Raw genomic sequence first — 26049 nt, 5'->3', positions numbered from 1 at the left:
TGCTTGACTGCACAAAGCAGTGATTTCATGCACATTATTTGCTTGTGAATCCCCTCAAATTAAATTACTTCACAGCCACAGAATGGCCTGATTTGATTTATTTATTTATTTATTTTTTAAATGGGGTTTGAGATATTGCAGAAATAAATTTCAAAGGGAACTAAATTTCACCGATTTTATGAACTCGAAAGGCCGTCTAGCTTTAAATATCAGCTTATGCTTCTTAGACTAAACTTGTTTATTGAATTTTAATGATTTAAAAAAAATTAATAAATCCTGCCGTAATTTTAGACTTGAAGTGTATGTATTGACTGCATTTTTTTGAATTGTGAAGCACTATGGCATGTACATAATAGCACTATATAAATGTAATAAATTATGAAATATTATAGTGGTATCTCTCTCTTCGCGCTCTTAAAGTTAGTAAAATGACAAAAAAAAAGCAGCTTATGTTCGAGAGAAAGCACAGAGCGCCTAAATCCTTTGTCTATAAACAGTGCTGACACTGGATACGCTTTCCTTTATTTAAAAAAAAAAAACCCTGAGTTGCCTTGCACGCAGTACTACTGTCAGGAAAGGGGGGGGGGGGGGGGGGACCCCTTAACTGACACCTTCTGGTTAATCAGATTTGAGAATTCACAGCACTGTGATATAAACATGTCGTTTTAAAACTCCCCATAAACAAAAAAAAAAAAATTCTGGAATGCTTCAATGGAATACTTCAGTTTTGCCAAGATAGCTGGAAATTTAAGGCTGACATTACCCAGAATCTACTGAAAAACAGTAATCACCAAGGTCTTCCTGTTCTTTTAAATTAACCAAAGTTGCACAACGCTGTATTATTGGTCTGAATGGATTTGTTCCATGCAATCACCCCAGACACTCATAATATAATATACGTGTACGCTCCAATCATGAGGATGCAGTATAAAAGCATTCCAGCCATACAAAGAGACAAGATTGGGGGGGGGGGGGGGGGGGGGCACCACTCCGGGAATACAGAGCCGAGCTAAAATAGGCGCACATTTGGTCAGTGTGGGTTTCAAATATCCAGCTGAGAGAAAGCTCGAGAAATGGGAAGCTGGTTTTTAATAAATAAAATGAGGAGCTGCAGGACCTATAGATCATCAACCACAAAAGCCCACCTGACCCTGGGCCGACTCAAAAATTCAGGGAAACCATCCAAGCCTGTGTAAGAAATGGCTTTTTATCTACAGCTATAATTAACGATCCTCACAATGAGCCAGAGCAGGGCTGGGAGAGATAGCGCTATCGAGTGTTCCTGAAATGCAGTGATTGTGATTAATGTGATGGAGGGAGACGGCATAAGACACCCGTTTCCTTCCTCCCTTAATCGCCACCAACGCACAGCTGCCGTGCAGTACAAAAACGAGTTGTCCTGCCAAAATTGAGCTTCGATATCCAAGTACAATATGATCCGATTCGGCAGGCTGGTTAGTAATGGCGTGCAACAGTCCTGGACGAGATAAAATGCTGAAAGACTTGCGAGAATATCTGTGGATAAATCAATCAGTGACGCCAAACCAAACCCTCCTTTATGTAAAGATTCCAAAGAAAGCAATATTTGGAGAAGAGCCAAGTTTGTGTATTTGTAGCTTGGAATATAACTGCAACCATGAGGGATTGAAAAAAAAAATAAAAGGGGGGTTAATTTGCAACATAATTCAACTGGTATCCAAATTACACTACGAAAACAAAAGGAATCATAATCCCAGTCCATTTGACCATATCAGCAAATATGCACTTCGCTGATTATCACTAATCATCCTGAATAATTAGCCTTCGAAATTGCTTTACTGTGATTTGGGACGCATCGTTCTAATCTATTCCAATTAGTCCGTTTCACCACAAGGAATACACGCGTGTGTGCATGAAAGCCCTGGATTCAAATTCAACATTGCCATGGTAGTATGCTGTAGAGTTAACATGTTCTCCGTCAGCCACAGGAGATAAAACTACAAAAACACTCATCGGGGAAAGGTCAGCGGACATCGTGCAGCTGTACAAGAGCAGCGTCATGCTTCAGGAGCCTTGAAATACACCCTGCACACAAGAATAGTGCATCTGAACATTCCTCAGCTGACAAAGAGCGTTTTAAAATAGAGCACTGCTGTCAGTGGAGAGATTTAAAAAAAAAAAAAAAAGTTCTAATACCTCCAAATGGAACTTAAATGAATATGGAAATATAATTATTACGCCAAGGCAATGACCACTGAAGCATGTGCACATTTGCATAAGAATCTATTTTTGTCAGGGTTATGGGCTGTTTATCTTGTGCGGTCTTTGTGTCCGGGCTTTGTAATACTGGAACAAACCAGAAGCCACAGTCAGCTCCAGAATATTAATAACTAAAAATCAGCCAGAATTGATTTTAAAAAGTCTATATACAGAGGTATAATAATTCCAAAGATTAAATTCTTTCCTTATCCATCTGCCAATCTTCCCCAAACTGTGAACGGTCACAACTGAAACATCATTTCCAGACTTCCGCTCCAGTCATAGCACCTGGCTGTCTTTCCCCCCCCCCTCATAAAGCTGTCAGGAAGTCTGAGTCTCGGTTCTCGTCCTTTCCCTCATCAAGACACGTCAACTGTGGCCTCTCCGTCAGAGACGTCCAGCAACCTGCCTCCATCAGTTACTTTATAAGCTAAACAGCACTTTCAGGATCCAGGCCTGGATTCGAGAACTGGGAAACAAAGAGAGCACTGTGGTGCCTGAACTCGTGGACGCAACAGTGTTTTGCTGTAGCTCCAAGAGCAACAGGGACAGCTGTCTCGGTCCGCGCGCCTCCTGGTTGGGATGGGATAAGCAGCAGTGGAAGAATATGGATCAGATTTTTTTTTTGGCTTTTCCAAGGGATGTGGCTTAGCAAATTAAGCGTGATCTTGCATTTTGGTGCTATTTCCACCACAGAGTTACCCTTATTGAATGATACGATTCATTTACCCACATGTCAATGCATCGAGTTCGGCCAAATCCCAAATAGCTTCCAATTCACCGTCTTTGCCTCCTGCTTATGATACAGTATGACTATGCTGCATAATGGGACAATATAAATATACTAATATGATAAATCATGGTCAATACACTTTGAGATATCACAGTCATGATACATTTTTATAACATTTATTTTTGGAAGTAGCAGAGCTGATGTTAAAATTTTGCACTAGTGGTGCAGCAGAAAACATATCGCAACACTAAAGAATTAAATATTGGCCCCCTCAGCTGTGTTTGGTTTGCATACTTCCCTACCCACCCTTTGAAAACAAGAACATCTACTCGAGTGTTTTTCCAAACATGTCATGCCAGTGAACTCACCCAGTTCAATCTACACTATATAGCCAAAAGTATATGAACACCTGACCACTGAACATCCCATTCCAAAAACCATGGACAGTAATATTGTGCTGTCTCTGCTTTGCTGCTAACGGCCTCCTCTCTTCTGAGAAGGCTAGATTTTGGACCACAGCCATGAGGATTTATGCTCATTCATCCACAAGAACACAAAAAGGTCAAGCACTGATGTCCAGCAGGAAGACCTGGAACGAAGCTGGCATTCCAATTCATCCCAAAGGTTCTCAATGGGCCCGAGGTCAGGATCTGTGCAGGCCACGCGTGTTCTTCTACACCCACTTTGGCAAACCAGGTCTTCATGGAGCTTGTTTTGTGAATGGGCATCATTGCCGGAATGTGTCTGGGGCACTTCGTTCCAGTGAAATTAAATCTTAAATGCTACAGCATACCGAGACATTGTAGACAATTTTGTGCTTCTAACATTGTGGCAAAAGTCCATGGGTGTTATGGTCAGGTGTTCACATACTTTTGGCCAGAGTGTAGTTCAGCCTCATTACCCCCCCCCAAAAAAAAAATACTTTCTGTAGATTAGGAAGTAGAAGGAAAGTACTAACTTCTTCACTGAAAATTGTGAAGAAACATTACGACTCAGTTGCTTACAGAATGACTCTGGTGGTTCAAAACAGTGGTATTGACTTGAGTACATGTTTCACAGGCAGTGGTAGGAAGTGAGCACCACCACACCCAAAAAACACCATATTACTGATTGCTGTAATCAAGCCGCTTTACAATTGCTTGAAATTTTTGTTTTGCAGTCCTAATCCTGGTCATGTTAGTGGAACCAGGTAATAAAATCAACCATATTATCTCTGTCTCACTTCTGTAACTTACACTGCCTCTAAGACCACACCAAATCCAAAAAGACAGAAGTTAATTCAGGTTCATCACATCTTGTTTCCATTTTGCAAAACCTTCTGCAAAGCTCATGGCTGCAAAAACAATCTTGGTGCCGAAATCAAATCATAACGTGTGAAATACGGACTGGACAAAGATGTTAAATGCCACAACGATACGCTAAATGTTGCATACACCCACAAAGCAGAGACGGAAAGGTGGTTCTGGCTTGGCACGTTTTTATACTTAGCTGTTTTATGAGTGTGAAACTCAGGCATGTGCTTCAGGCCTCCACAGACCAAGGGTGTGGCCCCACACAGGCACCATCCTGGGAACACAGGCGCTTCAAATGCTGATAATTTAACACAGTGGGTGCTGTATAATGGCGTGAGGAAAAGGCACAAATGGGTTGTGTAAAATTTAAACAAAAAGAAAATTAACTGAACGTCGTTTCCTTCACGTTTTAAAGCCAATTGTACACCACCAGACCATACAAGGCATTCAGGAGAAGAAATGAAACAAAATCTTAGTTTAATTCTTTTCAGTGATCCAGTCGTAACTTTAATGCCAGTGTCTTTCCATCTCACTCCATTTGCGCCCGTCTGGAAAGTATAAATAACTTCCTCTGACAGGAAGAGCCATTATCTTCCATAGAACTTGGTTCTTGTGCGTCACAATCCTGCTTTCATGGCTCCGAGTGTCCTTGAGCACTTACAGGGTGGGTTTTATTGTGCACAAAGACATGTTATACAGCCACAGGATGGACAGACGCACATTAACATGAACCGCTCCGTCTGTGAAAAGTGAAATCAGACACCGAAATCCCTTTAAAATCTTCAGAGGTTTGTAAATACTTTCAGGAGATAAACTAGTTCTCTAAAAGCAGCTAGAAATCAGATACAGAGATACACAGCTGAGCTGAAAACGAGTGGCGCTGTTTGTTCAGAAGGAGTAACGAAGAATAACGTTTAAGTTTCTATCACATTCCATCAAAGCAAGTTTACTCCCCATCCAATATGCAGCCATGTCACTTTCCTATAAAAGGGCTCCAGAAACCAGGTGGTATGTTTTCACTGCCATCCTGAAAACATTGAGGGCTCGGGAGCTTGAGAAACATCTCAATGGAGCTCCAACTGGGTGGGCCATCCATGAGCAAGCTTTCATCAAAGAAAGCCAAGAACTGTAGATACTAAAGCAGATATGCTTCAATAAACATCCATATAAATGTCCCCCAAGTCTTTCTACTGGCACATTTTCCCCCCACACCTTGTACTTCAACAGACAGATGTTTATGTAAGACTTGTCGCCTCACATTACAGCCCATTATGTTGAAGAAAAGCAGATCTACACCTTCAGGCAAGAGCTGCATCAGGCACATGTGAATGTGGCTAAGATCCATCCTCCCATACTGTATACGCCAACTCTAACTCTAGCCATTCATCAGCGAAGAGTCCATGGCAGCAGTTCCGCGCTCTCCTTGGACCAACAAGCACCGGCTGCCAGAGATGTCCTTGGATTTATACGGTAGGTGCACCTAGGTTCCTCGCTATATACAGGAGTTTCACATCAGCAAAGCGAACATGGCTGACCCTTAAGAGTTCCAGTGCTGCCTCCGTGGACAGATTCATCTCAGAATCTGAAGTCGTAGCCAAGCACAAGACAGGTTTAGGACTCCTAATTGAGGAAGCCACTTCCAAGAAAAGGAAGTTTCCTCTACTGTTTGCGGACATTAGGCGCAACAGTCAATCATAGGAGTAACAATGAGCCAGATGGCGCGAGCTTACACCGTGCTCCCAAGGTGAGGGTTTCTGGAAATGGCTTTCAAGCCAAAATAAATCTACATTGTGTTAAAGAAACCTTCGAACATGCTCATTTTAGCTTTCACTTTGACATGCCTTATTTCCTACAAGAGTAAACACTGGATTGAGAATGTCCAGAGAAACAGAGACACAAACAATAAACTCGTCTTCCTGCCAGAAATCCCCGGTTGCCTCTACAGGCAAAAAAAAAAAAAAACAGCCTTTGTGAGAACTCAAATCAGCATGAAGCTTTTTATATCACTTCCATGTAACACCTAAGTCCCTGAAATGATAAATATACCTTTTCTGAGAACAGGCTTTGAGCTGTTCTTCCAGGATGGATATGGAAGATAAAAATGGAACAGGGGGTAAAAGGGAAAAAGTGAAGTGTGCGATCAAAATGAGCCGCATAATCTGTGTCATCACTTAATAGCTAGGGATCGTGTCTGCCTATTCTTGCACTTTGAGCATCATGGAACTGGTTATAGGCGTGCGTGCGCACGCGTAGCTAAGAGAGCACAATGTTCTTGTGTGTGCATCATGTGCTTATAATAAGCATTGCTTATTTAAATGGCAGCATCTTAACTCTAACTGAACCGGTGGAATTACGAGTGGGATTTGTCCACCATTCGAAACCATCCGCTGTGAATTAAAAGCTTAAAAGAAGAGCATTCTGAGATACTCACTTTAGAGATTGTGAGAGGCATGCTAAAGTCTTTGCCCCCCTGCAGTCTGAAGCCCCAGGGCGAGGGTCCGGTCAGAGACACGCTGTAACTGCTGCTCATGGTGGTCCGGTTGTCAGGGGTGTGTCTGTGTGAGAGAGGGATCAATCACTTCCAAACTTCGTCAAACTTGAAACCTGTAGAAACGGGGGGGTGGGGGTGGGGGGGTCATATTTTAGTCAGTCAGTCAAGCAGAAGTCATTCATCTGAATAGCTATAACAAAGCCTACACACGTGATACATAATCCCACTTAGACGGAAATGCAGAAAAGGCCAAGTTAAAAAAAAAAAACCACGAGTGCGCTCTGAGAGCACAACATCCCCCGCTGGCAACTAGGCCATAACTCTGGTAAAATGCGACTGAATTGAACGAAATTTAAATATGCTATTACCGACATACTAGTGCATCTCAAAAAGTTAGAATACCATGAAAAAGTTCCTTTTTTTCCCATAATTTAATTCAAAAAGATAAACTTTCATATATTCTATATTCATTACATGTAAAGTGAAATATTTAAAGCCTTTTTTGTTTTAATTTTGATGATTATGGCTTATAGCTCATGAAAATCAGAAATCCAGTATCTCAAATTATTAGAATATTCCCTAATTTCAATCAAAAAAAGGATTTACAAGACAGAAAATGTCCAACTTCTGAAAAGTATATTCATTTATACACTCAATACTTGGTTGGGGCTCCTTTACCATGAATTATTGTATCAATGCGGTGTGGCATGGAGGTGATCAGTCTGTGGCACTGCTGAGGTGTTATTGAAGCCCAGGTTGCTTTGATAGTGGCCTTCAGCGTATCTGTATTTTTGGGTCGGGTGTTTCTCATCTTCCTCTTGACAATACCCCATAGATTCTCTACAGGGTTCAGGTCAGGCAAGTTGGCTGGCCAATCAAACACAGTAATATCATGGTCAACAAACCATTTGGTAGTAGTTTTGGCATTGTGGGTAGGTACTAAGTCCTGCTGGAAAAGGAAATCAGCATCTCCAAAAAGCTCGTCAGCAGATGGAAGCATGAAGTGCTCCAAAATCTCCTGGTAGATGGCTGTGTTGACTTTGGACTTGATAAAATACAGTGGACCAACACCAGCAGATGACATGGCACCCCAAATCATCACAGACTGTGGAAACTTCACACTGGGCTTCAAACACCTTGGATTCTGTGCCTCTTCACTCTTCCTCTAGACTCTAGAACCGTGACTTCCAAATTAAATGCAAAATGTACTTTCATCTGAAAAGAGGACTTTGGACCACTGAGCAACAGTCCATTTCTTTCTCTCCTTAGCCCAGATAAGACATTTCTGACATGGTCTCTGGCTCAGGAGTAGCTTGATATTAGGAATGCGAAAGTTGTATCCCCTTTCTTGAAGATGTCTGTTCATGATGGGCCTTGATACACTGACACCAGCCTCAGTCCACTCCTTGTGAAGCTCTCCCAAGTTCTTGAATCAACTTTTCTTGACAATCCTCTCAAGACTGCGGCCACCCCTGTTGCTTGTGCACCTTTTCCAGCCACCCTTTTCAGCAATGACCTTTTGTGGCTTACCCTCCTTGTGGAGGGCATCAGTGATCATCTTTTGGACAACAGTCAAGTCAGCAGTCTTCCCCATGATTGTGGTTGTGTGTACTGAACTAGACCGAGAGATGCACTATGTTCATACTGTTTTACTCAAACTCGAAATGAAATATTCTAATAATTGAGATTTTTTTATGTTTTTGTATTGTATGCCATACTGATTAAAATTAAAATAGAAAAATGCTTGAAACATTTTAGTTTATGTGTATGAGCCTATAATATATAACTTTCACTTTCTTAAATAACTGATGGAAAATATTGAACTTTTTCACAATATTCTAATTTTTTGAGATGCACTAGTATAACAAAGAATCCTGTCAAGTTTTGTGAAATTCCTCCAAAAATTATGAGAGGAGTTGATTTCAGAAGGTGAGTACCCTTCCCAGGACAGACATCGCCACGTCATAATCCCCCTTCGGGCCTTTCAGCCAGCGGGGGGGGGGGATTTGAATGAATGAATGAAGGAAACCCAACCAACACACTTGAGGGCACACTGTTATAGGAAAACAATCAACCATAGAGTAGTGCAATATGGATTATTTGCCAGTAAGAAACCAACATCCCAAAGTGTTTTACTCCTCTTACACTATAGCGGTTTTCCAGCAATTACAATTTTCAATTTATTAATTAACATACTTTATCCATTTATCGTTGCATTTTATAGTGTGGAACATCTCAGAGACAAGTTAGTTCCTATTCTTTCTTGCATTGTAGCTGTTATAAACAAAGTCATTTCCTCACCAGCATCTTTTTCCTTTCTCTTGAATTTAATCAGACGACAAAAAAAAAAAGCCACCACAACCACCTTGTCACATTCGTGAGAAACAGAAACGTGCAAAGTCTTGAACACTTTCCTGTGCCTGAAAATTTACTTGACTTACAGTTGAAGCGCTGCCACTGGAGATTCCTTCCATAAATGTTACATTTACTGAAAGCGTCATAATAATCATCAACAATTAAATGGTTTGAACCTTAGTTTATGCAGAAGTCCCCGTTACAGCTCGAACTATTCTCAGAGCTGCTGTTCTAGAAAATCTCACCTTCTGACCAATCAGGTTGGAGAATCCAATAGCACTGTGGCATCAATAAAATCAAGACAGCAAATTAAAATGAATTTGAGATACCAAAAAACTAATTTACAACACTGGAGCGAGAACTATTTATACTTCCTCGAGTGCACCCGGGAAAGTATTTTAGGAACGGTGGCAGAGCAAAGGGGCTGTTGTGAAGGAGAAACCCTGTTAAACTCAGACACAGTCCAAACAAACATACCAGAGGGGAGGATTAAAGAGCAGGGGGATCTTGATGAGGAATGTTTCCACAGCCTAATACTGGATCACAGAACTAAAAATTTCCTGTTCAATGGGATTTGGGCGTTTCAAGCCCACTGCGTCCTACAAATGCTGCCTATGGCGGCTGTTGCTCCTAAACGCGTTAAGAACACGTGCAATTGTTTTCAGGTTTCCATCAGGAGGCGTTTATTACCATTTTTACCAAGAAGTCTCCACTGTCAGTGCTTTGTAACAGTCCCAGATAAAACTATAAAAGTTATTCTTAAGGAGAAAGATTAAATGTAGTGCACTGTGCCAACCCCATAAAACAAACGATTATCGGAAAATGAACATTTTATATCAGCATATGGCTAATTACACGTTGCTCTTTTTGAGCAGCTGTTTTCCTGCGTTCCAGATGTTCCTCTGTCGAATATGCCTTGGGCTTTTTGTGGCTTTGATGAAAACAAAAGTCAGCACTGATGCATGTTAGGGTTGTGTCTCAGTTAAGGGTCGGAGGTCTGCTAAATCTAGTGAAGAGCGTTAAACAGAGGGCTCTCGAGCACTTGGGTTCAAACCGAGGCCACGCGGTCATCGGGCATACACTGCAAACAGACATCTGATATTTATCAGATAACTTTTATAAATTGAACAGCATCCAGATACAAATTAGTGTCTTTAGTCGTGTACTTTATTCATCACATCAGGTGGTGGTGGTGGTGGGGAGCGTTTTCAAGAAAAACAAAAAAAAACCCGCCCGCATCACTGTGGTTTCTTTCATCATTCCTCTTCCTGTAAGGGCGGAGACACATGGGGTAGCCTTGCTCTGAGAAACAAGTCAAGTCTCAAAAGCAAACTGAAATGAAACAGCTTTCTGATGTGTGCAGATAACCAGCATCAGAAAACAAATGGATTTCAGCAACTGATTAATGATTTAACCTGCGTTATCTTGAGTTGATCTGATCTAGATTAGGAATGTTGCCTCTCTGACGGGTTTTTCGACCGAGATGCAGGGACACGAGAAGCAGCGAGCTTCACGGAGCCTCTGGCAACGCTCTAGTGAAAGAACCCACTTTTTTTAATTAAAAAGACACAAAGGCTAAGTGGCTTACGATAGTCCCACAAATGGAGATATGAGGAAACATGACCTGGGATATCATCTATGGAATGAAGATTTTAGGCTGAATGGCTTAATGGAGGGATTTGCAAAGACCCCCCAATCAGTAACCCGTTAAACTGGAAAATAAATTTCATGGTGCACAATGTGTTGCAGCTAGAAAGGTCCTTAAAAAAAAAAATCCTCCCAATATTTTCCCTTTTTATTCCCCATCTACAAACCAGGAAGTGTGCGCACCAACACATTTCCTCCGAGACACATGAAGCTAGCCAAATGCATCTTTTCAAACTGCTGCTCATGCTGCATCAGAGGGCAGCGTAACACACTCTGAGGAAAGTGATATCTGCCCTCTTCTGCACACACAAGCTGACAGACAACCATGACTGGCTAGTGTTGTTGTGATTGGTACGGGAGAGAGAAATTATACGCCATCCCTCTTGCCTATAAAGCTTGGGCAATTTTGCTCTCTTGCACCATGGAAGGAATAGGATTCTAAGGCTACGTTCACACTGCAGGCTGAAGTGACTCAAATCCGATCTTTTCGCCCATATGTAACCTGTATCCGATCTTTTATTGACGATATGAACGACACAGATCCGATTTTTTCAAATCCGACCAAGGCCGTTTGGATATGTGGTCCTAATTCCGATTCCTATCCGCTCTTTTCATATGCGACTTCAGTCTGAACCGCCAGGTCGCATTCATCCGACTTAAACGTCATCAACAAGCCACAAACGTCACTATTCTGCGCTGAAGTAGGCGGCGGGTCTCTCAAAAAAAGTTACAACAACATGGCGCATAATCACGGGCGCAGATAGAGGGTGGGACTCGTCCCACCCAGATTTAAATTCACCTCGTTCGGTCCCCCCGACTTATAGGGAGGAAAAAACGTCTATGCTGTCTTTCTTTGCATAAGGCAAACCTCACGGAAAAATCAAAAGACTAATTACCATTCGGTTTATTGAGGTGCACAGCAGTATATACATAGTTGCAACAACTCACATAAAACAAAGACTGATATTCGGTTGGTTGAGCTGCGCAGACTGCACAGGTTGCAAGCTCGAGCTTGGTTGCTGTGGTAACCCACAACAAGTTTGACAGGCATATCGGGGTTGGGGTTGGTTTGCTGGCAGCTTTGTCCCCCCCAGTTTTTTGTCCCTCCCAGTTCAAAAAACGTATCTGCGCCCCTGCGCATGACATCAATGCGAGGGACGCTTCAGGCTGTGAAGGTTCTGAATCTTCTCAATGGAAGGACACCGAGGTTAGGGAGCTGATTTCCATTTGGGGGGGGATACAGCTATTCAAGCTAGATTGGATGGGTCATACCGCAACCGGGCGGTTTTACTTCCGTAAACACTGGCCATGCTCACTGCGTGTGACGTCGCCGTATCCTGCAATGCGCATGCGGAACACTTTTAGGTCGCTTTTCGTTCATACTGAGGATCACATACAAGTCGCATATATTTGTTAATGTGAACGACCTCACAAAAAAATCGGATTTCACAAAAAAATCGGAATTGACCATTAAGCCTTGCAGTGTGAACGTAGCGTAAATATACCAACATAATGGGTTACAGTTTCAAGCACTAACACATTTTAAACAAAAATCCTTCACAGACCCCATGGATGTCCTTGGGCCCCACAGACTTGAAAAAGGAAACAAAAAATTGAGAAATAGAAGGGAGTAATGTGAGATAAGAAAAGCTTATCTGATTATTCTAGGGAACTGAACAGAATCTATTCAGCTGAGATCACTTTCATTAGTAATCATTTCCCATACACGAGTAATTCTTATAGTGATTTCCCAGGCAGAGGTTGAGAAGACATTCTTCTGCCAAAACAAATCTCTCAAACTCGCTTTCCCTGGTACAGCATCCTCTCTGACCCGACAAAAGGCAGGGGAAAACGGCATGGCCTGAAATAGATGGCTTTATACGTCTGTCACCATGGCCATAACTAATCTACAGCTGTGTGAAAGCTGGAATGCACGTTCATCCAGTCGGCGTTTCTCAAGTAAAGAGTAAACGTGCTGCCAGAGGCTCACTGTAGAAAGACGGAGCTTACTGAAGCTGAGCTCACCAACAATGACCACATTTCTTTGAGGGGGGATTGGAGCTGGTGCAGTAATGGCAATAATAACCAACCCCAGTGTGGGGTACGAACCAAGCCAGAAATAGCAGGTTTGACTGAACTGAATTCAGTAAGGAAGCTTTTAGTCCTAGCGCCTTCTGTAATTAATCATCAGATTTTAAGCTATTTATATTCAAGTGTTTCAGTACAAGTGCTGCTCTTTAATTTCAGTTTCACAGTTTTGTCATATCCTGTGCCTGAATGTTATTTGTGGTGACTATTGGTATCAATGTGTCTACCCTAGTTAGTGCTGGCAAAAAGATTCTGTAAAGCTGAAAAATGATCTAATTAGATGTAAAACGTTAGTAAAAACCATTTGTGCATATTTATAAACAAGATGAAACGAAGGCGGCTTTTAAAGGGGCCGGCTCCAACAAACCTCTGCGCCAAGTAGCGAGTTGCCATTTTCGTGTCCATGGATATTCCACTGTTTGAAAAACAATCTGCATCAATCCAGCGACATTGTAAGCTATAGATCATAAATTGTAACGTAAAATTATCAAAGTAGTTATATTTTAAAATTATTTTGACTGATCCATTCTGTTTCCGCGTGGTTATTCTGTTGTGCTGGACCAGAACCGGCCTCGGCCGTCTCATGGGCCGCCGTTTAAAAAAAAAAAAAAACACACCCATCAGACATGTTCTACTTAAAGGAGAACTGAAGTCATTTTTAAACTTGCTTCATTTCTTAATGTGTTATTCAATTATGTTTTCGGTTTTAGTAACCTTATATCATGACTCATATTGGCAACTAATTGCAATTAAATATTATACTTATTGGCCTATTCGGTTTTTAGCCGTGTTGAATTTAGTTCGTTTGGTCCACGGCAGGCGTCGCTTATCCACGCGGTCTTCACGAGACTTGTGAGAGACTTCGAAACATGAAGTGTCAGCGCCGCCATTTTGAAAACTGTTTTCCAAACTAAATATTGCACAAAAATGAGTTTAACTGACAATTACTGCCTACTTTTTTCAAGCTTTCCTGATTGCTATCAAAACAAACAAAACTTCCGGCTTGATTACATCAGCATTCGAAAGAGGGCGTGCGTCTTTTGACAACGCTGGCAGATGGTCGCTTTGATTTCTGCTGTACATTTTACTTCCGTCCTACAATGTCTCGCACAGGTCTCAACGAATCTCGTTTACGGCCGTTGCTTTGACATACAGACCAATATATTACATAGCGTATTTCAAACACTCAACTTGCTATAGTAGTGACAAAATAGTGATCAAAAAACGCATTCCTATATTTAATAAAATGAGATAAATAGAATTTTGATTTTTTTTTTTTTAAAGTGTCTTCAGTTCTCCTTTAAAACTTACACATATGACGTGTAGATGAAGAAAAAGTTCAAGATGGACTTCGAACGGATCACTAATAATGAATCTGCAAAGGTTTAGCTGCACCGAAAGCTAGCGGTCAAGTGATTTCAAAACAAAAACAAATTGGATTTAAAGAAGGGTGTGTGTCGGCCCCTTTAAGTTTTGAGCTGGACTTTCAGCTCTGAACGTCACTGTTTAATGTTTACCTGGCCTGTTTTAAGCTGCACACATTAACACACACACACGACCTCTACACAAAAGCAACCATTGTGCCGATATGCTGCACTGATAAAAACATATTCTGACTCTTGCGTCATCAGGGGATTTTCTGTATTTGAAGTATCATCATGCGTATAAACCATTTAATTTATTTTCTGCATTCCTGATTCTTCAACTTCCAGTGCACAAGACCACTACGTACCTGTATCTATATCTGTTTTCGTACTCATGTCTCTTATCCTTTTTCTTTGAGGTTGTGTTTCCTTGTAGAGCTATACTTTCAGAAAAAGAAATATGCTTGTTACTAAACAGAGCCAAGTCATGAGCCTGCTTTTCTTTAGTCAATTTAATCAGCTCTCCTCCATCATACAACAGCTTCCAATAAAAGAGCGAAGGTCATCAGGTCTTTGCTCTAAGACATGTGAAACCAGCCAACTGCATCTTTTCAACCTGCTGGTCATGTTGCATCACTGGGCAGCGTAACACACTCAGAGGAAAGTACTATCTACCGTCTTCCACATACACGAGCTCACACAAGCCCCTGATTGGCCAGCATGACTGAATGATTCTCCAGGACTCTCGGCCATGGATTGCTACAGCATTGAACATGCAAGCTAGATAAAATGTCATGTCATAACACACATTTGTATAGGTTACATCCCTTGGTTACAAAGTGATCATCTCAGACTCCCCAGCTCAAATACATCTGCAGTCTCACCTGCCTGACTCATGCATGCTCTCAAAGGTTTAATGGGTTTGGGATATCTAACAAACAGCTGGAACAACACCTGGTTTACAGTCAGCATGCAAATACCACGTCGTTGAATATCCTGTCGGTACCCCCCCCCCCCCCCCAACACACACAAGAATCAAGCACAGATGGGAAAAAGAAAATGACAGTGAAAGTCATTTAAAAGTTTAACTGCAATAAATGAGCTTGTGTATTTAAAAAAAAAACAATAATAACCCATTCAAGGAAATGTAACTTTTTATTTAAAGAGTCTTTAAGATTATGTATAGTCCGTGTTGTAGTCGAGCCACTAAACCTCAAGTCCGAGTCCAGTCTCGAGTCCTCAGCGTTCAAGTCCAAGTCATTCAAGAAAATTTCAAGTCGAATCCGAGAACAAGACTCCATCTGCACCATTCGACGGTGGCTGTTGCTGCCTTTATGTGAAAGCATCTCTGCTAGTGTACTGGACTAACGTTACTGCTTGACCGCCCCATTTTAATTAATAGGCTACAGATAAAAAAAGTTGTTCATCGCTCAGCAAGCCCCACCCACTATCAACAGAGCACATAACATGAGGGTTAACACTAGCTAGTTAATCACTCAGCAAGCCCCACCCACTATCAACAGAGCAATGAACATAGCGTGTCACTTCCTTCTCTGGGTGGAGTCTTGCCAAATGACGATTGAAGTTCGAGGTTGACCCCGTCGTCTCCTCAATAGTTCTTCTACATATGGAACACACAGCAGTGCATTTTTCCCCAATGCACAAGAAGTCTATAAGCAAAGCGGACAATCCTAGGGGCGTTCTCTCCAGGCATTTTAGCGCCATTAACGTTAGATTGTTCCTGAACATGACGTATGAACAGGCGAATGTGCATTCTCTTGGACAAAATTATTGTAGATAAAAAAAAGTGCATTTTCTCCTACCGCACGAGAAGTCTGCATAAGCAAAGTGGACAATCCTGTGGCATCATCTCCAGGCATTTTAGCACCATTAACGTTAGATTGTTCCTGGAGATGATGCATGAACAGACGAATGTGCAATCTCGTTATCTCTAGCTGCTTTATCCTGTCCTACAGGGTCGCAGGCAAGCTGGAGCCTATCCCAGCTGACGACGGGTGAAAGGCAGGGTACACCCTGGACAAGTCGCCAGGTCATCACAGGGCTGACACATAGACACAGACAACCATTCACACTCACATTCACACCTACGCTCAATTTAGAGCCACCAGTTAACCTAACCTGCATGTCTTTGGACTGTGGGGGAAACCGGAGCACCCAGAGGAAACCCACACGGACACGGGGAGAACATGCAAACTCCGCACAGAAAGGCCCTCGCCGGCTACGGGGCTCGAACCCGGACCTTCTTGCTGTGAGGCGACAGCGCTAACCACTACACCACCATGCCACCCCTGAATGTGCATTCTCTTGGACAAAATTACTATGGCAAGTTACAAAAAAAATCCAAGTCCTCGTCTCCAGTTTACGAGTCCTTAAAATGAGGGCACGAGTCAGACTCGAGTACTACAAGTCTGTGTATAGTACACTTGTTTTATAATGTTTTGTCATTGTGGGTGTTTTTTTCCCCACAAAAAATATCCAAAGCAGCACTATAAACCTAGCTGGAAAGCTCATTATTTTCTTTCTTTCTAAAATATTTGTTCTTTATTCATTTATATTTGTAATTAGGAATCATTGTAGAGATATACAAAAGGTTTCAGGTTGCACAAACTGCACCCTTTTCTAAAAAAAAAAGCAGTGCTGTATAATGTACAAACTGCACTACAGGAATGAAATGCACTTGGGTTGGGGTTTTTTTAAAGGAAGAAAAAAAAAGTTTGGCATGTATATTTGAAATAAAATTGTGGAGGAGAAAAAAAAAAAGTTAGTTTTCCTAGTTCCTTGTTAGTCCTGCAAGTTTCTGAAAGTGTTATTTCAGAGGAATGACAGTTATTTCACTTCCCTTCCTCCCTGATAGCTGGCACATGAGCTTGAACTTCCTTTAAAAAAATTAAAATTAAAAAAAAAATAATAAACGTGGTAATAATTCAACCCTGTTTGTGTTAGAGTGATATAAATACCTACACGTGTGTTGTATATGTACAGGGCTTTCAATTTTCACAACAACAAAACAGTTTTTAATAATTTTCTGGAAACTTCTGGAAACTTCTAGAAACTTCTGTCAGCCCTGAAGCTGAGGAACTTAAACAAAACAAGCTCAGACTTATAAACAGGTTTCTTCTTAGCTAATTTCTTTCCTATAAATGTTCACAAATGCGAAAACAGGACTGGTTATGTTATATTTAATAACTGACAGACCGTCAGAGAACATTTAAAACAACTTATCGTGAGCTTTTAATTGATTTTAGTTAGCGGTTCTATGAGTATCACTGCTCTCAGTCCTACCTGCAAACAGGAGACAGCAGCCACCACACACCACCGGCGCTCGCTCGCGTGTAACTGAAACCGTTGAAGCTTCAGAAACCAGGCGACAATTTGGACTTCCGCTTCTTCCTTCTCTACTCTGATTGGCTGACAGGGGCGTGAGGGCGGTCCTTCTGGCCTCTGAAAAGTTACTCTTTCAAAACTGAGGTGATGAGATGTTCAGCTTAGCTAACGATAAAACATTTACAACAAGCACGATATTGTCCTTTTTTAAGGCTGTTCATTAAACTTGGGCTAGCTTTATACACAAGGAAGACTATGAGATATGATATAACAGCAAATATTATACAATTTTTAACAGTGAAGCTGAATAAAATACTCCATTTTGGAAAATTCTCACTTATAAATATGATAAACACACATCAGTGATGCTGCTATGAAATAATAATCAACGACAGGGTGGTCTGAGGCATCATGATGCAAAGAAGAGTAACTTCTACCCCAAAGTGGATTATTTCTCGATAACGTCATGCCATGAAGTGTTTTATTTCCCTTATACAACAGCAGTTTACCAACCATTACAATGTTTGAACGACACACACACACACACGCTTTTTAACCATTTACAGCTCCATTTACTGTTGTAGAATGTCTATGAGGCGGCACGGTGGTGTAGTGGTTAGCGCTGTCGCCTCACAGCAAGAAGGTCCTGGGTTCGAGCCCCGGGGCCGGTGAGGGCCTTTCTGTGTGGAGTTTGCATGTTCTCCCCGTGTCCGCGTGGGTTTCCTCCGGGTGCTCCGGTTTCCCCCACAGTCCAAAGACATGCAGGTTAGGTTAACTGGTGACTCTAAATTGACCGTAGGTGTGAATGTGAGTGTGAATGGTTGTCTGTGTCTATGTGTCAGCCCTGTGATGACCTGGCGACTTGTCCAGGGTGTACCCCGCCTTTCGCCCGTAGTCAGCTGGGATAGGCTCCAGCTTGCCTGCGACCCTGTAGAAGGATAAAGCGGCTAGAGATAATGAGATGAGAATGTCTATGAAACAAGCTAGTTCTTATTATTCTATCCACATTCACTGGATATGAGCAATCGTGTGCTCTGATTGGCTACTCTACTACAAGGCTATCAGCTATACCATGAGTAGAGAAAAACAAAATGGCGGAGATGGTCGCTGAGCCAACCGAGGACGAAATAAATACTCTACTCGAAAACAAAATCCCAAAAATTGTCATTTCGCCAATTTGTTTACATTCTAAGTGGAAATTATTTTGTCAGTCGTTTTGTACAAAGTTTTTATTAATCAAATTTGTAATAAATAAGAATAAAAATGCTCTGTTTCTCAAAACCCAGTGAATGTGGATAGAATAAAACAGTTATTCCACTCAATCTCGTCGTACATGGACTACGTTCAGACTGCACCCTGAAACGACCCATATCCGATTTGTTATTGACAATCTGAACGACACAGATCCGATTTTTTCACATGCGACCCAGGCCGCTTGGATATGTGGTCCTAATTCCGATGCATATCCGTTATTTTCACATGCGACCGCAGTCTGACCGGACAGGTCGCATTCATGCGACCTACACGTCATCAACAAGAGACAAACGTCACTATTCTGCGTTAGCTAATCCCGCCTCTTTGGTGGAAAACAACAACATTTGTACAGTTTTCAGAATTTAAATAGACTTTTATAGAATTGATCAAGCTAATGGTGGATTTGGTAGGGACCTGGATGTTAAATCATCCTGTATTACAAGATTATAAGATTGTTCTGGAAATTTCCAGTAATTTGACACCTTCGGTCTCATTAGTCTGCTGCCCACATTAATCAGATTATTGTGTGAGTTCCGCCGCCGCCACAAAAACCACATCGCCAGGTCTCGCCTCATCTCCATGCTTTACTTGCAAACTTGAAGAGTGTGCTTTTTTTTTGTTTACGTATTACGTAGATGTGCTTATTACGTGTCAATCTGCGCATGCGGGACACTTTTGGGTCGTTTTCCGTTCATATTGGAGATCGCATACAAGTCTCATATAATTGGTAATGTGAACGGCCTAACAAAAAATCGGATTTCACAACAAATCGGATACGGGTCGTTTCAGGTTGCAGTCTGAACGTAGCTATGCGCCTCGTCTGCTATCAGCTCATGTACAACTCATTTGCATGGAATAACTGTTAGTTATCTGAAATCGTAGTCTCAGGTACAATTTGTGCAGTTTTATACAGTAAGTTTTACTGAGTATAGTAAAGCATTAAAGTGACCTGAGCAACATGATGGAATTGTGCAACAGTAATGCAGCTATCACAAAACGGCAGTGAGCTGGGCTCAATCTTCAGCTCCTGTAAAAGTACCGGGTTAGACTTTATTCAGGGATTTGAAGATATGTGTTTAATTTATGTTGGATATTTAAAAAAAAAAAAGTTGTGTTAATCTAACCCAGTTCATTCACATTGAACCAATGTATGCGTTTGAATTAAGTAATTTCAATTAACTTTTTCCGCTGTGTATGATATAACAGTTATAAACAGTCATTCTCTCATCAGCTTGTCTTTTTTTATGTCTCTTGAATTCAATAAGAGAAAGTGGAAAGTGCAAAATCTTTCATTATGAAGACTTTCCAGTGGCAGAAAACTTTCTGACACTGGAGACTCCTTCCACAAATCATAAATGTTAAATATATATATATATATATATATATATATATATATATATATATATATATATATATATATATATATATATATATAAAATTTTATTATTTAATTTATTTATTTTTTTCATTCAACATTGTAATGGTTGGTAAACTGCTATTGTATAAGGGAAATAAAACATTTCAGGGCATGATGTTATAGAGGAATAATCCACTTTGGATTGGTAAGTCCACCATAAAGTGACTCCTCTTTGCATCATGATGCCTCAGACCACCCTGTCGTTGGTTATTATCCAATAGCAACATGCCCTGTTGTGGTTTAATCCTCACGTCATTGATGTGTGTTTATCCATAAGTGAGAACTTTCCAAAATAGCCACTTTGTAGTATTTTATTGAGTTTCACTATGTTAAAAATTATATATTTCATATTTCCTGTTATATCTTATCTCATCAAGTTTTATATATATACTGTATATGTGTAGTAAATAAGCTATTTTTAAGATCTTTTATTATTATCCTTGATTGCACTGAGCCACCATACGAATGAAGTCCCTGCGAATGAATTGTTATTACAGAAAGACAATGATTTCAAGGAAGCACATTAATTTAAATCTGCAATTTGAATTATGACTATTTCCAGATTTGCTGTTATAGCAAATTAATCAACACCTCTAGCAACTAATCAGCACTGTGGTATAAGAATTAATAGCCTACATGACTTTATTAAGTGTGAATGAGATGCGTGTCCTGGCAGTGCGTTTTCAATTTAGTTCTCCTTCACAAAACCTGATATTATCTTCAATTCAAAGAAAAAAGTTCCTTTTTATAGGCTATTAACACAAATAACCATGAAGCTCAAGCAATGGCCAGTGGCTATACAACCTGCTCTTAATACTTCTCAAAGATGTTTATAATGACTAACAGGCAAACAAAGGATGCACAGCCTACTCCTACGCAAGAATTAAGTCACATTTAAAGAATGTAATTCAGTCCATTGTAGACATGATATATGAGCTGATTTGACTGGAGTATGAAGCTTTTTCAGGAAGTGTTGTGAGGAAGAAAACTTCAAGAGAAAACTGATTTACAGTAAGGGGATGCAAATAGAACTGGAAACATCATTGCATGTGAATTTAATACCTTAAATACCACAAATAGAGAAACTACAAAAATTACTTTCAACAGCTTGGACTAAAGATTTCAGCTTCAGCTTTATAGAAACATTTCAGTCGTGGAAGTAATTAGAAGTGATAGAGCAAATATTAATTAATGATATGACAATCAGAACTGGGATAATTAACAGCAAAATTAGCTAAACTCCAAAGATAATGTAGTATTATGTAGTATTATTGCCTATTCTATTCTCCAAGTGATAGTTCATATTTTGCACATCTTGCTCATATACATAATTTGCAAATGTTGACTCGTCTTAACTAGGTCTACAGATCCACACTTTTATAACAGAGAAATAAAAAGTTTCCTCAGTTGGAATCAAGGCTATGACAGGAAACACTGACAGACTGGAGAATGCAGTAATCACAGCTGATTTAGAACTTATATTTTCCTTGCTGTATGATCTCCTGTCATTTACATAATTTGCCAATAAAATTGTATATAAGTTTTCCTGGATTTAATAATAGTACATTTTCTCTGCAGGTATTTATCCATGCTTTGACAGAACAGATGGACACAAGATGTGCCATGAACCGCAAACCATGATTTAAAATAGCCCTGATGGGGATGAGAAAAACAGGTAATCAATCACCTCAACACATAACAGCTGAGCAAATGAAAACACACCTAAATAAACACACAACTCAGTGAGTGAGTGAGAAAGAGATATGTGGGTGCTTCTGTGCTCTCAGAAAAGAGCTGAACTTCATAGACAAATCAAGATACTATCCATGTAAGTGCAGTGAGAAGGATGAAGCTGGGGCAGTCGTTTCACGAGACAAACTACAGCTTGAAGGGGGTAAAAAAAAAAGAAAAAGGTTTTCGACATGCAACATGTGAAGAAGAAAAAATATCACCCTGAAATTGATTATTATCCTATAACTGCAAAGTGTTTGATTCCTCTGACCTCACAGCAATTTCCTCACATAACAACTTACTTATTAATTAAAGAATGAAACGTTGTACTTTTTATCCATTTGTAGTTACATTTAATACTGTTGAACATCCATGAAACAAGTTAGTTCTTATTGTCACTTAGCAGTCATTCCCTTACTGGCCTCACTTTTTTTTTTTCCATTTCATAAACAAGACAAACTAATGCAGTTGGTCACATTTTCACCAAGAATCTGCAAAGCCCTCAATCCCATGTTGGAAAACTTCAAGCTAAAGCTTTACCTCAGACTGATACAATGCCCATGTATGTTGTTGCTATTAAAAAAATTATAACTACTGCGAACAAACACAATCATAAATAAGGACAAGCAACACACTCATAATGACATCCATCCATCCATCCATCCATCCTCTATACTGCTTATCTGTCAGGGGAAGCTAGAGCCAATCCCAGCTGACTTTGGGTGAGAGGCAGGGCACATCCTGGGCAAGTCGCCAATCTATCGCAGAGACAAACAACCATTCACGCTTATGGGCAATTTAGAGTAGCTAGTTGACCTTATCTGTGTGTCTTTGGACTTTGGGATGAAACTGGAGCACCTGGAGGAAACCTATACACAGAAAGGCCCATTCAACCTCAAGGTTTGAACCCAGAACCATCTTGCTGTGAGGTGACAGTGCTAACCACTGCACCACCTCACAATGTTATATGTACATTATTTATTTATTTGGACAGATGAAGATCAGATTCCAGTGTCGGAGCCATTCATGCAGAAACCCACATAATTCCAAAGCATTTACAATCTTGCTGAGTGGTTTAACTCACCTTCAAATTAAAATCAAGACTGCTGGTATCTGAGAAACCTGCAGGTTGCCTGATTCCACTGGTTGATATTAGTGAGCTGCTCTTCCAGTCCCTACATGGTGAAGGAAATATTTTCCTTCAGTGTTAAAGACTGAGCAGATTGGCATACCAGCCTCAGCTGATGGCAACAATGGGAAAACTGAAACATATGAGAACCAACAGCATATGTTTTATATTTTGAAATTACTGCAAATATTTTTCCTTTTTTGGATACAATGTTCAGGTTCATTTCCTTCGAGCTGGGAGGAAGCTTTTATTATGCAGCCACGTGGCGCCACCTTTTGGTCAAATGGAGCATTGAAGAAGTGCACTCAATAATTTCTTTTTCATCCAAATGTATTGCTTTAATTAAATAAATAAATAAATAAAGAAAGAAAGAAAGAAAGAAAGAAAATTTACCACTCTGACTATAATACAAAATATATTCATACATGAACTTCTTATTTATATACACTACCGTTCAAAAGTTTGGGGTCACTTTGAAATGTCCTTATTTTTGAAAGAAAAGCACTGTTCTTTTCAATGAAGATCACTTTAAACTAATCAGAAATCCACTCTATACATTGCTAATGTGGTAAATGACTATTCTAGCTGGGCGGCACGGTACTGTAGTGGTTAGCGCTGTCACCTCACAGCAAGAAGGTCCTGGGTTCGAGCCCCGGGGCCGGCGAGGGCCTTTCTGTGTGGAGTTTGCATGTTCTCCCCGTGTCCGCGTGGGTTTCCTCCGGGTGCTCCGGTTTCCCCCACAGTCCAAAGACATGCAGGTTAGGTTAACTGGTGACTCTAAATTGACCGTAGGTGTGAGTGTGAATGGTTTTCTGTGTCTATGTGTCAGCCCTGTGATGACCTGGCGACTTGTCCAGGGTGTACCCCGCCTCTCGCCCGTAGTCAGCTGGGATAGGCTCCAGCTTGCCTGCGACCCTGTAGAAGGATAAAGCGGCTAGAGATAATGAGATGAGATGAGACTATTCTAGCTGCAAATGTCTGGTTTTTGGTGCAATATCTCCATAGGTGTATAGAGGCCCATTTCCAGCAACTCTCACTCCAGTGTTCTAATGGTACAATGTGTTTGCTCATTGCCTCAGAAGGCTAATGGATGATTAGAAAACCCTTGTACAATCATGTTAGCACAGCTGAAAATGGTTGAGCTCTTTAGAGAAGCTATAAAACTGACCTTCCTTTGAGCAGATTGAGTTTCTGGAGCATCACGTTTGTGGGGTCGATTAAATGCTCAAAATAGCCAGAAAAATGTCTTGACTATATTTTCTATTCATTTTACAACTTATGGTGGTAAATAAAAGTGTGACTTTTCATGGAAAACACAAAATTGTCTGGGTGACCCCAAACTTTTGAACGGTAGTGTACTCTATATCCAACCCCATTTCCAAAAAAGTTGGGATGCTGTGTAAATTATAAGTAAAAACAGAATGTCAATCATGGAAACCCTATATTTCAGTGAAAATAGTACAAAAAACAATATCAAACCAACCTTTCAACCGACATCTGCAAGACTTCAAACAAAGAGGAAGCAGTATAAAATAAGTGTCCCAGCAAAGGTCACAAAGCAGTCTCTGAGGACTATTGCATCCTGGTTTATCAGACCACACAAATAAGCTGCTTTTTTCACTGCCTACAGTTGTAGTCAGAGGTTTTGGTTATTCGGCTTTCAATGATTTCTTTGAACTGTTCTTTATTTGGGGCAGAATGATTATTTCTTTAAGAATAAGAATAAGGTTGCAAAAGTTTTTATTTTACACTGTCTCAAATCAATACAGGGTCAAAAATATACATACAGCACAACTAATACTGAAATAAATGCCCCTTAGCAAGTTTAGTCTTGACTTGATTTTGGTAGCCATCAACAGGCTTCTGGCAGAATCCTAGTTGGGTATTTGACCACTCTTTTTGGCAGAATTGGTAGTGCTTAATGAAATTTGTGTTTCCTGGCAGAAACCTGGCTTTTAAATACAATCCTATCTTCCTGTCTTTGATTGGGCTGAGGTCAGGACTTGTTTTAAGCTTAATGTTAACGTGTTTTATCCTCCACAGCCAGCTTTTATGTGTATTTGGGGCCATTGTCTTGTTGGAACACCCAATTGTGTTCAGGTTTTTGATGGTTTGAGGTTATGCTGAAGAATTCTGAGGTAGTCCTCTTTCTTCATTATTCCATCCACATTCCACTGGCAGCAGAACAGTCTCAGAGCATGATGCTACCACCACCATGCTTAACAGTTGGTACAGGGTTCCTCTGTACCTCTGGTCACTGTGGCTAAACAACCCAATCGATGTCTCATTTGACCATAAAACTTTCCTCCAGAAGGCTTTTTCTTTCTCCATATGTTCAGCTGTAAACTTTAGTCAAGCTTGAAGGTGTCGATTTTAGAGCAGGAGTTTCTTTCTTGGACGGCAGCCTCTGAGTCCATGGTGATGTAAAACTCACTTGACTGTAGACAGTGACACTGGTCTTCCAGCAGCTTCCAATCCATGGCAGGCCTGTACCTTGGTGGTTCCTGACCATCTGAACCTGAGGGTGACGGTTTGGGTCTTCGTCCAGCAAAGTGGGTTGGCAAAGTGGCTACACAGGCCAGTAACTTGTATTTACATACAATTGTTTGAACTGATGATCTTGGAATCTGCAGTTGTTTAGAAATGGCTCTAAGAGGCATTCTTGAGTTGTGTAAATCTATGATCCGCTTTCTCAGGTCTGCAGTGAGCTCCTTGGACTTTCCCATTGTACTGTGTATTGGTCAATGCAATAAATGTCAAACAAACCCTTTGACTGTTGGCACAGAGATGCTACCAGCTGTAGTCAATCCTGATCACTAACAGGAAGTTAAGAGGCCTTGGTCTTGGCAAATTAAAAGACATTTTGGAACTTTCAGTACCACTGAATTAATAATCTAAATGGGTGCATGTAAATTTTTGACCCTGTGTGTATAATTTTGTTACTGTTTTCAGAAAACAAATTAGG

The 26049-nt window shown here is 40.6% G+C and overlaps 1 protein-coding gene across 3 annotated transcripts in view; it reads right to left on the bottom strand.

Annotated features, from left to right (window-relative positions):
• Positions 1 to 17606, bottom strand: part of pdlim5b (PDZ and LIM domain 5b) — a 94389-nt gene extending 76783 nt beyond the window's left edge. For all 3 annotated transcript variants that reach the window (XM_060908132.1, XM_060908133.1, XM_060908134.1), the window contains exons 1-2: positions 17512 to 17606; positions 6695 to 6867 (exon numbers count right to left, since the gene is read on the bottom strand). In XM_060908132.1, the coding sequence (XP_060764115.1) occupies positions 6695 to 6793 (99 nt within the window). In that variant the 5' untranslated portion in view covers positions 6794 to 6867; positions 17512 to 17606. The remainder of the gene's footprint in view (positions 1 to 6694; positions 6868 to 17511) is intronic.
• Between the last annotated feature and the right edge of the window lie 8443 nt (positions 17607 to 26049).

The sequence above is a fragment of the Neoarius graeffei genome, chromosome 25, assembly GCF_027579695.1.
Source record: "Neoarius graeffei isolate fNeoGra1 chromosome 25, fNeoGra1.pri, whole genome shotgun sequence".
Taxonomy (NCBI): Eukaryota; Metazoa; Chordata; class Actinopteri; order Siluriformes; family Ariidae; genus Neoarius; species Neoarius graeffei.
The sequence above is the reverse complement of the archived record's forward strand: the minus strand, read 5'-3'. Positions and strand labels throughout refer to the sequence as shown.